This window comes from Colias croceus, chromosome 19 (genome assembly GCF_905220415.1).
Source record: "Colias croceus chromosome 19, ilColCroc2.1".
Taxonomy (NCBI): domain Eukaryota; kingdom Metazoa; phylum Arthropoda; class Insecta; order Lepidoptera; family Pieridae; genus Colias; species Colias croceus.
In genome coordinates, this window is record NC_059555.1 from 3,067,161 (window position 1) to 3,080,106 (window position 12,946).

At 33.2% G+C, this 12,946-nt stretch overlaps 1 protein-coding gene across 1 annotated transcript in view; it reads left to right on the plus strand.

Annotated features, from left to right (window-relative positions):
* LOC123700403 (fatty acid synthase-like) overlaps positions 1-12,946 on the plus strand; it is a 57,378-nt gene that overhangs the window by 39,655 nt on the left and 4,777 nt on the right. The window contains 17 exon segments of the mRNA XM_045647613.1: positions 80-261; positions 679-798; positions 1,366-1,475; positions 1,655-1,845; positions 3,278-3,438; positions 3,677-3,919; positions 5,337-5,454; positions 5,529-5,619; positions 7,441-7,505; positions 7,596-8,021; positions 9,325-9,474; positions 9,595-9,710; positions 9,923-10,073; positions 10,371-10,542; positions 11,003-11,115; positions 11,920-12,084; positions 12,607-12,779. Of these exon segments, the coding sequence (XP_045503569.1) occupies positions 80-261; positions 679-798; positions 1,366-1,475; positions 1,655-1,845; positions 3,278-3,438; positions 3,677-3,919; positions 5,337-5,454; positions 5,529-5,619; positions 7,441-7,505; positions 7,596-8,021; positions 9,325-9,474; positions 9,595-9,710; positions 9,923-10,073; positions 10,371-10,542; positions 11,003-11,115; positions 11,920-12,084; positions 12,607-12,779 (2,747 nt within the window).

The window sequence follows — 12,946 nt, forward strand, 5'->3', positions numbered from 1 at the left end:
GGCAGCTATGATTGAGAGAATATTTATAGAATTGATAAATTGAATTTAATTTACTAGAAATCATATTTGTCTTCTCCAGAATCCAGTTCTATTCGAGGAGACATCTCAACATATACCACAGAATGCAGTGCTTGTCGAAGTAGCACCACACGGTCTTTTGCAAGCAATCCTGAAACGTTCTTTACCTAACTGTACAAATATACCACTCACTCGCCGAGGCCATGCCGATAATGTCGTACATTTATTGGAAGCCATTGGAAAGTAAGTTATGATGAACTTAGTAAAATTCACAATAATATAACCTGCAAAGTAATCAACAACGCTAAAACTAAAACATTGAAATATTCACTAATATATTTAAATATAAATAAATAAATAAATATTTCGGGACAATTTTCATACACGGCACGATCTGATCCCATACTAAGCTTTCGCTTGTGTTATGGAAACCAGATGGCTGATAAACATTTTAAATAAATACTTATATATAATATAATTAACACCCAGACACCGAGCAAACATCTATGTTCATCACACAAATATTTCAACACAACACGACCAGTTGTTTGGAAGGCAGGGTTACTAAGTACCATTCAAGCCAACCAGCCAGTGCCACCTATCTACCGAGTAATAAAATTTAAATTCATATTTCTAACATGTATATTATTTGATTTTTAGTGTGTTTATGGAAGGATACTACCCAAAGATACAGAACCTTTACCCGAAAGTAGAATTCCCTGTATCTACGGGAACACCGATGCTGGGACATTTGGTGGAATGGGCACAAACGGAAAAATGGTATAGTAAAGTGTAGTAATATAAAAGTTTATTATATTATAACTTTGAATCCTAAATTTTCAGTATCAGCTTCGTTTAGAAATTTTTTAATAGACCAAAAAAACCTTGAACTCAAAAATCAAATCAAAAATTTTTTTTTTGGAATACAACAACACATTACAAAAACTTTATGCGCGATGGCACCCATAAAAGCTTAAATAAGCTGCGGCACAGGTGCCAACGCCCGCCTCCATACATTAGTAGTTCCACTAATCAAATTTTAACATTTATATCTCCAAAACAGAAACACAAAGTAATGATAAAAGTAAGTAAGACGATTTATACAAAATTAAAATGTGCAGGTATGTGTTTGTGAGAGAGTGTGAGAATGTTATATGTGTGAGTATGCGAGAGTGAGATTATGAGAGTTTGTGAGGTTGAGTGAGAAATGTAGAAGTTTAGATGGTGGTTTAAATAATTAGTTGAACTAAGCTTAACGTTCCATATCAGCATTATAATGATATTATTATCTACGGTTTTAAAATAATTTACTTCGGTCGTCTGATAAATCCAATATTTCATTTATAGGAATCTACCTTTATACGTGTCTGCACATAGACAAATGGCAGCGGCCTGCAAATTCGTTCTTTCCATACACGATGATGAACACAGCTATTTACGCGGACATATTATCAAAGGTAACACAAACAACTCGGTATAATGAGAAATAATATGTTTTATGGCACCGTAAAGTGACGAATTTTGCATCAAATGTTAAGTATCAGTGTGATGATTTATTCATAAAATAGGCTATAAATATAAAATTTAGCAACTTAATAACGTTCTAGTAACTTTATGTCTATATAATTATCTTCAGGCAAAAACTACTACCGATTCTCTGCTGCCCTGGTAGCGGTGTGGGACACTCTAGCTATGGTTTTGGGGCAGAAAAAGAAGAGTATATCGGTTCAGTTCCAGAATATTCTGTTTTTATCTCAGCCTTTGTTACACAACATAAGACAACTACGCCTAACTGTAGCTCTACATAGAGGCACTGGAAAATTTGAGGTAAAACACTTGTGTGTTTCATTAAATTCGAACATAATGTAGACACAATTACAAAGTTATAGAGCACGACTATTGAAATATTAAATTTAATAGAAGCAGACAAAATTAGCTGTAACACTAAAAAAAAGATGATACAATTGTATTTACCTACTAAAAAAACAATACTACTTATCTATTAAATACTGTAAATATCATATATACGCGGATGACTTACAGCTATACATCTCATTTCATCCAAGCCAGACTCATTCAGTAATTGCAAAGATCAACGATGACTTAAATAGAATATCTAGTTGGGCCGACTCTAACTCTCTAGTTCTCAATCCAATGAAGTCCAAATTTATGGTGTTGGGAACAAAAACGATGATCCAGAAAGTTTTATCGTATAACCCAGTTTTGCACATTAAATCTGAACCGATTGAGAGAGTTGTGTCGACGCGTAACTTAGGAGTCATACTGGATGATGGTATGCGTTTTGAGGACCACGTTCACGAAATAGCGAGGAACTGTTTTTACAGGCTTAAAATTCTGTATCAAGTGCGTGATTTTCTAAGTGAAGATTTACGTGTGAGGCTTTGTGAAACTTTGATCTTATCAAAATTTAATTATGCAGATGCACTATATGGGACAAGATTATTGGCAAGAACCGAACGCGTAATTAGGAGAGTCCATAATGCTTGTGCGCGTTTTTGCTATTGTATCCTTCGAAGAGCGCATATCTCTCCATTTCTTAACAAATCCAACTCGCTATTTATGACTTTCAGGAGAGAACTACATTTTAGCGTACTTTTTTTCGGTGTTGTTAAGAACGGTAAACCTGCGTACTTGCATCATAAACTTGACTGGGCCAAAAATGATTATAATACTAGGTTCGCTAATTCCGGAAGCATTAAGTTATCGCAACATTTCTCTTCGTCATTTCGTGGTAGTTTCCGTTATGCTGCTTCAAAGTGCTGGAATAATTTACCTCCCCCTTTACGAAATCTTTCTTCAGTGCCATGTTTAAAAAAACGTCTGAGGTTTTTGTTGCTCCAGCATCAGAAGCAATTACCGATAGGAGTTAGGCCCGTCGCCACATATTTGAGCCATTGATCATTTTAAGGTATTTTATTGTGTATTTATATAATATCTAACACTCTCCCACTGTTCGCAAAATAAAATTAAGGTGCACATTATATTTTTTCTCTACCTATGCTACATAAACACACTTTCATAATTATATGTATCATTTAATACTGAATCATTGCATCTGTACAGTCACGTGGTCTCCTCTGAAAATCAGTGCAATCATTTTAAATAATGGTTGCTGCTTTGCTGACGGGGAATCCTTTTTGCCTCCATTACTATCTTTTTTTTCTCTGTTTTATGTATTAATTACTAAGAGTTACATGGTGGCAAATAAAACGATTTCTATTTCTATTTCTACTTACAGGTTACTAATGAAGGCATTACTGTAGCTACTGGAGGTATTCAAGTAGTCGAAAAGAGCAAGAACCATCGACTATTCAGGCTTCCAGCTGAACACAAAGAACCATTGACCCTCCAGACTGAAGATATCTACAAATTACTTTATACGCGCGATTATCACTACAGGTAAAATTTCCATTTTTTTTTAAAGTTACATTCTCACTAATAGACATTTCAGGCTAAATTACAACCAATGTACCAAGCCAAAAACGAAATTAAAAATAAATAAATATTTCAGGACAATATAGTAGAAATTGCCATTAATTTCGTTGTAATTAATGGCAATTTCTACAGTGATTAAAAACATTTTTCTTACAATACATCAAGGAATGTGTCTTAATTAACAAAGTGACTTTAATTTCAGGGACGATTTCCAGAGTATTAACGAAGCAAACCAGACGTTAACCGAGGCTAACATTCATTGGAAGAAAAATTGGGTTACCTTGATTGATGGTCTATTACAGTTAAATGCATTACGAGTTCCAAATAGTAGCGTGTCGCAACTAGACTCCATAAGGGAGATGCATATAAATATTGACGAGCATAGGATATATTCCGACAGCAAAGTGCTAACAGCTGATGTTCTTGAAGTTTACGACTGTACTAGGTACGTTATTAAAGTATATTATTATCCCACCAAAAACATTTTCATGTAAAATGTTGCCTAGACGAGCCCATATGACTCGCACTGTCAAAAAGTTATCAGATCTCATGTAGAGCCAAGCTTCTAACACCACACGCCCTAACTCTACAAGGCCTAACTTCACAAACTCTACACCTTAGTCAAAATATGTGGCTTGGCCATTTCGCTACATTCACATCGGCGTAAGGTGAAAAATTAATGATAAATGTTAAATAAACACAAAAGTTATGAACAGTGAGTTCATAACTTTTGTGTTATACAATAGTTCTTGTAGTAACGAACGGCCAAGCCACATATTTTGACTAAGGTGTAGAGTTTGTGAAGTTAGGCCTTGTAGAGTTAGGGCGTGTGGTGTTAGAAGCTTGGCTCTACATGAGATCTGATAACTTTTTGACAGTGCGAGTCATATGGGCTCGTCTAGGCAACATTTTACATGAAAATGTTTTTGGTGGGATTTCATTTCTTTTTGTAAGTTGTTTGTAACAAAATTTTATATGTCGATTAAATTTTTAATTTTTTTTTAACAAGGAGTACCTATACAGTATACACATATATGTCTAGGGGAACCAAGTTTTAGATTATTAGATTAGACCTCTAGCGTCATCAAAATTTAATTTAAAAGTACAGGTCTCATACAAACTCCCATCCCCTAGGGCCTAGTTTAAGGGGTTGGGGGATGAAAGTTACAAGTTTTATAATTTTTTTGTTGTTTGTGTGCTAATACTAGCTTACATACAAAATTTCAGCTTTCTAGGACATTAGGAAATACCTTAAGAATTTTGATGATCATCAGTGAGTCAGTGACGAAATTAGCGTTTTTTAGATATAAATAAAATCTGAAGTATAAAAGCTAATGTAATTAAAACTTAATATTTTCAATAAGTCCGCTATTGACAATATATCCCGAAAATTTTGTTGATCTAGCATAATCCAAACCCAATTTATGAGGGTTCAAAAAAACGTCGAAACGCTTCGAGAAAAGGTAGGTAGTGCCCGTGCGCTTCGCTTGTTCGCTTGGCTCGTCTTGGCGGGGGCACTACCGTGCCCCCAGATCAATACACATAATGAATATTTTCATGGTTAATTAAGAATATTGAAACCATAAACAAACATATTAATTCATCTGTTTTTTTTCTGTTTAAGCAGGTAAAAACACATTGGACACATTAATTTATTGGTGATAGACCAACATAAAGTTTAACTCATGGGATACATTTTATTTGAGAACAAAGGGTTCAAATATATAATTAAATGTGGTTTCTAAATAAGTTTTTTTGCTAAAATAAAACGCTTCTTCGAAGACCATACGTGTGACGCTACAGGTGGAGAGCTAATTGTAATTAATTAAAATTTCATATATTAATTCACACCTTTTTTACAGGTGTGGTGGTGTCCTTATAGAAAATCTAAGATTCCAGGATTTGCCTTTGGCAAAACAGGACAGCATTGCCATTAAGTACTTGCAATTTGTACCACATATTACAAATAACCAGTTAAATGTAGGTGACAATACACAAAAACACATTTGTAAGGTTTTCAAATATAAAATTTTAATATGACTTAATATTTTTAGGAAGCATCTGCGCTATGTGTACTTCTTCAAATAGTCGCTGAAAATGTGAATAATAATGAAATAACTGCGGTTAAAATATATAATAACGCTGGTAAATTTGACTGGCTTAATGAAATGAAAAACGAAAGTTCTGATGTTAAAATTAACTTTCTTGAACATGAACACGGGTAAACGCAGGTATTAACGACCCCTCTAAGGCAATTTCAAAATCAACCATATTTTTTAAGTATACTGGTTCTTCTAAAGATTTATAATTTCATTTTATATGGTAGTGTTATGTATAAAAAATGTATTTATTGAAGCAAATACATTCTAATAAAGGATTATCTTGTAAAAAATAATTTACAATGTGACTTAGTCGATTGTTGCTATTACCGACCCATAAAAACGGCTGTGCAGCTATTAACGATTTTTATGCAGCTATTCCCGATCGTATGTGAGAGGAAGTCTTTTTCCAGCAATGGAATGTATAGAAGCTAGTGATGATGATGATTACCGATCTTAATAAAATGAAATAAAAATGCAAATATATTCGTATTTTTTTATTGTAGTTATTTTTAATAAAACAAATGAGTACTTTTTAGTAATGAACTAAATAATTAAGTATAAACTTTTAAATTAATCAACATAATACTATTAATATATGTACATATATTAAATTAAGGATTTCAAACTCTAGGATATTTCGTTATGCTATTTGATTGATTGCTTCGGCGAGTTGTGTTTTACTGAATACTTTTCGCCGCTTTCGTGGCTCCATATTTCTGGAAAAAATATACCTAATTATATGTTTTATGTTAATTTAACCTAAAAAAAATATAATTTTTAATAGGCACCTATTATGTCATAAAAGTAATAAAAATATATTTGCACGCTCAATTACGAGCAGAATGTTTAAGGATCAATATTATCTGTATATACAAACATCTTTATTCTACATTCTGCAAATAAAGCAATTTGAATTTGAATTTGTAGATGAGAAACTAAACAATCTATATTCGATCGGTAATAGCTTCCTATAGTTGCTATTGCCGACCCACACGGGTCGGTATTAAAGTATGTAAGTATAAACCTAAATTGTATTACCGACCCATAAAAAAATGGTTATTTTAATTCATTTGACCATCAGACTATAAAATAGATTATAATTGATTAATGTCATACAAAATATGAACAAATGCATATTGTTTAAACAAAAAAAAACAATGATTTACAACTGTAACTATTCGATAGGGATCCTCTAAAATATCATAACTTTGTATAAATTGACAACGCTAAAAGACACAACACTAGACAAAAAAGTTTAGTCGCTAATAGATTTTTATGAAGACTCATAGCTTAGATTTAAACTGGTCCATAAAACCACTAGTGTTAGTGTGATATAATAACATAAAAGAAAATAAAACAAAAAGTTACGTTGCTGCCATTGCCGACTTACAGGTCGTTGATACCTGCCACGACTTAAACTGGTGAAGCTAACACCGTCCCATTTTAATTTTAAGTTTTATCGTTTCAAATTACTTTTTATTAATAAAATGTTGTAAGAAATGAAAAGTTGACACTTAAATGCATTGACATTTAGTAATATAAATTAAAGTATAGATGTCATTTGTTTGTAAATGTCTTAAAAAGATACTCACAGTACTTACCCGAAGGAACAACGGAACAGTACGACACGTCCTGCTTCCACGCTACCCCGCAGCAACTTACGCATTTTAACTCTTTTTTGCTCAGTTACTCACTCTAACGTTAAAGTATACGATGCTCAAGTAATACATTCGTGTATAACTTTGCCTACCTATAGCTAGAATAGTTCTGGAAACGTTTAAATTTCGAATTACTTTTATAGGTCGGTAATACCTTCAGATTTTCGATGGGTCGTTGATAGCTGCGTTTACCTTAATTTTGCCAGAAAGAAAAAAGCTTTTGCATAACGTTGACGTCTTCTTTGTCAACGATTTATGTAGTGATGATAAGGTAATTAATTTATGAGAATAGTCCTTGTTGGATATTATTATGTTATATTATCAGTAAAAAAAAAACATTTAATAAAACTTATGATTACAGATGTGCAAAGAACTTCATAAAATTCTGCTTCCTAATACATTTATCATTAATAGAGAATACTGCGCCGAAGCCAAAACGCGACCTTCTTCCTTGTACACAGTAATTTGCGACCATGTAATTGAAAAACAGAAAATACAATTAATCAAATGGAATCCAAAAAATATCGCTTCAGCAACAAGTGCTGTTACTATCACAGACAAATCCGGTTTATTACATCTAAGATCCCTACTGGATACTTTACCTGTAAAACAAAGAGTTCTCGTATTTGCTCAATATCCAGCAATATCTTATTTGGAAAATTTGGTAAAGCAATGGAGGATGCAGGGACGCATTATGAATTTATGTATAATAAACCATGAACTCAATGAAGGTCAGTTTATGGAAGATTTACCTGAATCTGACTTGGCCGTTAATGTTTTTGACCACGTACGTATTCCATGGTTTTTGATATATAAATTAATTTTCCGCATATCCTCATACAGTACTGTGTGATGGAATGTATAGATGATAGTTTGCCAGAACCCTTGTCCAAATATAATAAAAAAATATAATATGGTCAAATTAATATTATGGAGAACTACGGCTACGGCTTCGCCCGCGTTTGCAAAGGAAAACCCGCATAGTTCCCGTTCCCGTGGGATTTCCGAGATCCTTTGTGTTAATCCAAGTTACCCTCTATATGTGTGCTAAATTTCATTGTAATCGGTTCAGTAGTTTTTACGTGAAAGAGTAACAAACATCCATACATCCATACAAACTTTCGCCTTTATAATATAATATATTAGATAGATATTAGATAGGCAAAGGAAAATTATATCAGAAATATTAAAGAATAATTTTATATTAGATGATGGTGATACCAACGAATAAATTTTTGAAATCGCGGCCGGCAACTCTCGCATTAATTAAAGGAATGCAAAACTAAGTTTTCAGGTTTCCATACGAAAAACAACGGCACCGTTAGAGTCACTTTATAATTGTCCGTTGAATAAAAACAACTTTCCCTGAAACTATTGCCGACGGTATATCAATTGGGTATTTGAAAAAAAAATGATTTTTTATGTATTTTACATAAAACTTTGTTATTAATAATATTTATATTTAATGCAAAAAAACTTCAAAGATTTTTTTTTTCAATTAATAACACATTTTGGTCACCATAGTTGTGACTTCATAATGTCATAGCTAGGTATTTAGGTATTTAATAAACAGCGTTTACAGCTATTAAACATCTCTAGACAATAATATTTAAAATGTATTGCTAAAATACGAGTTGTTAATTGGTTCCGATTAGAATCTGATAATATTCCTGATGCTGATAATATATTTATGATTACCGATTTTTGTTAGGAGTTGCCTTTGTAGTATTCGTACATAATGGTACAAAACAAGAACGATAACTTTTGAGGTTCGACATTTTTAATATAAATTTAAATAATAATGACAACAAAATTAAATAGATCAAAACACTGTATTCATTATTTTTGTATCAACTGCATTGAGTGAAAACTAACATTATGACGTCACACGCGCTCTGGTGACGCTTCGGGAGTTGTCGGCGTGTCTTCGGTACTGAGTTCAAAAATTAATTTTATTGTGAAATAACTTTTAAATTATTGCAAAAAAAAAGTTTTGTTATAGAACTAAGTATATAATCTTTCCATTTATCACAAAAAAAAAATATTCAAACACACAATTATTTATTATCTAAATATTTTTATTATTTTAGGGCGTTTGGGGAGGTAAGTACTACGTTCCAGGAAGACAGCTGACTCACACGGGCCAGTGCGCTATGCTACAAAGTTCAAAACTTGGAGATATTGAGTCACTGAAATGGTTCGAAGCACCTAAAGTTTCTGACTCTGGAATAAATGTTCAGGTAAGAGAAATAGAAACATTCCTTATAATAATAAAGTAATTCATTATTTTAGCTACTATTTATATCCATTATTGTGTTACCTTCACCATCAATATAACTCCTATTGATATTATTTTTTAGGTTCATTATGCTGGAATAAATGATCTGGATGCTAAGAGGGCTTATGGTATAATTCCATTCAGTGAAAACACAACTAAAGGTTATTATGGATTGGACTATAGTGGAGTGACCAAAAAGTATGTAAAGAAATTAAATTGCAATACGTTACTCCTTGAATCAAAGGAAGACCTAAAATACGACAATATAACATTACAAATTAAGTACTTTATAAACTTGAAAGATAACGAATTCTGTTCTTTTTTAAGCTGTAGAATGTTCTGCAAGACCTTTTTAGAGACTTGTTGATTTCTCAATTAACATGTGAATTATAAATGTACTTTCATTGCAGTGGTACCAAAGTTATGGGCATGATCAATGGAGGTTCTGTGAGCAATGAAATTAAAGCTAATCCAAACCTCTTGTGGCCCGTACCAGAACATTGGACACTCGAAGATGCAGCAACCGTTCCTTTGGCCTACTGTATGGCACTTTACGTTTTGGTAAGTTATATTGTTATAAGTACATATTATTATTTAAGTTAAATTGTTATATTTCTTACACTAATTGAAAGAAGATAGAGCAATTTCGTTTATTCTTATTCGTTATTTCGCTATTATATCTGTATTTTTTATTTAAATGTATATTTTACTATTGAAGGTGTAACAAACTTTTTTATTTTCTTTCCAATTGATTTGAACAATATCTGTATATCTTTCAAAATACAGGTTATTTCATTCATATTATAATATATTTTATTCTTGTTGTATCAGTTACTTATTTGAATGGTTTGTTTACAGAATATTAAAGGTACATTCGCTCCCGGCATCAAAGTTTTAATTCACTCTGGTACCGGTGCTTTAGGACAGGCTGCTATATCCATATGTTTAGCTTACGATTGTGAGGTATATACAACAGTGAGCGATTGTAGCAAGAAACGCTTCCTCAAAAAGTTGTTCCCAAAACTAAAAGGTACTTTACATTTTTAAACAGCTATAAAATTGTGGAACAATATTCCAAAGATTAGCCCCCGTACTATGATGTCTTAGGCTGGTTGCAGAGCTTGACCGACCATCAGTGCGTACGTCAGTCGCGCTTGTCATATGTATGGAAATTCATAAAACCGTTCATAGCTAGACCGACCATACGCACGCGTATTTTCATGCGCATTAGTGTCATAGTCATACAATTGTTGATGCGTATCGTCAGGACCGACGGTACGCACTGACGGCTCAAGCTCTGCAACCAGCCTTAAAGTAATATTGTTTCCAGTGTGGAAAAATGACACTGATATTATGTAGGTCGTCTAGTGTCATCACTTTTCTGTAACTGTAAACAATAATGCTATAAGAAATCATGGTTTATCAGTTATCAAATTAATATAGACGACAAAATGAAATGTTATTTGAAAAATTATCTCTTGTATTTGCAGAAGAAAACATCGGAAATTCGAGAGATATTACATTTGGAGATATAGTTCTCTCAAGTACTAAGGGAACAGGCTGCGACATAGTTCTCGGCAGCCTCAAGGGTGAACTCAAAAATGTAATGTATATTTTATATTTTATTTTATCCCATTAATAATGATTGGCTTAGGTAGCTTTACGCCCGCGGCCGCGGCGTGAATCGCGAGAAATATAGAAATTGTACATAATTAATTTTCGATGAGGCAATATTATGTTAGTTTACGACTTCAGATATGCGTATATCTCTACAGACAGATAATAAGAAAAAAAGTATTTTTAACGGATAGACATTGTTTTGGGGCCTATAAAAATCCATATTGCATAGGAAAAAATATTGATGTACTGGTACCGGAATGTTTTGGCTATATACGTAAAGGTAAATAATATTATTATCAAACTTGTTACTTACCTTAACTTACGCAGAGACTGAGGATCTTATGAAAGCTTAAAGCCTTACATTTTAGAATAACCGCATATCAAATTTATATACACATATTCGTACATACGCACCCTGACACACACACACACACACACACACACACACACACACACACACAGCCACGCTCACAATCTCATACTCATACATACATTGCATGCCTGATATTTTATTTAATACGTACCTTGTTTCTAATCCCAGCCTTTGTTTCTTTATTTTTTTTTATTTTTTTTGTAATTTATAATATTTATTAATGTAGTTATTCAATTTCTGTGCAGTACTATACCGGCTATGTCTTGTGTGGAAGGCGTCGGTCGCCTCTAGCACAGGTTTATACCTAGTTGAGGCGATCGTCGAGTTCAAATTGTATTGTGTTATGTATTACTTAGTACTAAATAAACGATTTTTTTTTTTTTTTTTTATTGTAGCCTATATTAATATTTGCAGGCATCTTTGAAATGCTGTGGACCATCTGGTGTAACAATAGATACAAGTTTAATAAGCAGCCGTGAGGATTATAACTTTGGAATGCACTGCCTTACAAAAAACAGAACATTTAAAATAATTAACTTCTCATCAATATTTGAACCTGGAAAGGAACTTGTAAGAAAGGTATGTACTGTGCGTGGTAATTAAAGTAGAAGGATCTATGTATGACTAGATTTCCGCCCGCGGCTTCGCCCGTGTTTGCAAAGGAAAACCCGCATAATTCCCGTTCCCGTGGGATTTCCGGGATAAAAACTATCCTATGTGTTAATCCAAGTTACCCTCTATGTGTGTGCTAAATTTCATTGTAATCGGTTCAGTAGTTTTTACGTGAAAGAGTAACAAACATCCATACAAACTTTCGCATTTATAATATTAGTAGGATTTGAAAATAACTGCTTTCTGCATGAAATATTTATATTTATTAAATACTTCTTCCCTTGATGAGAATCTCGATTACCAACAACTTTCTACTTGTCTGGATAATCCAACGATTGTTAGTTGCGATTATCATTGAAACGGCGAATTGTGAATTTTTAACGAGAAAAAAATTTAGACGTCATTCATTCTAGAGATTTTCAAGGCATAAATTGAAAATCTTTCAAAACTGCAAGGGACAATAAATATTCAAACTCATAATTGTTTCAGCAACTTCAATTGCAATTAAGTGAAGGTATAGCTAAAGGCTACGTGCGACCCCTGACTCGTGTAGTGTACAGTCCTAACGAGGTGCTAAGAGCATTTAATTTGGTGGCAACTAGCAAACACCGCGGTCGAGTGCTGATCGATATGAAACAGGACATTTGTATGGAAAAAGCAAGGTAAAAAAATTGGTTGTCTGTAAAGTCGGTTTACTGATGATAGTTGAACGTGACAACGTCCGATTGTGCTTCTTTGTCGCTCGTTCCGCGCTCTCGCTCGCACTTCAAGCCTTACATGGAACGCCTCAGATGAGTCAGAGCGAGGTAACGCCGCATGAGTCATGTTT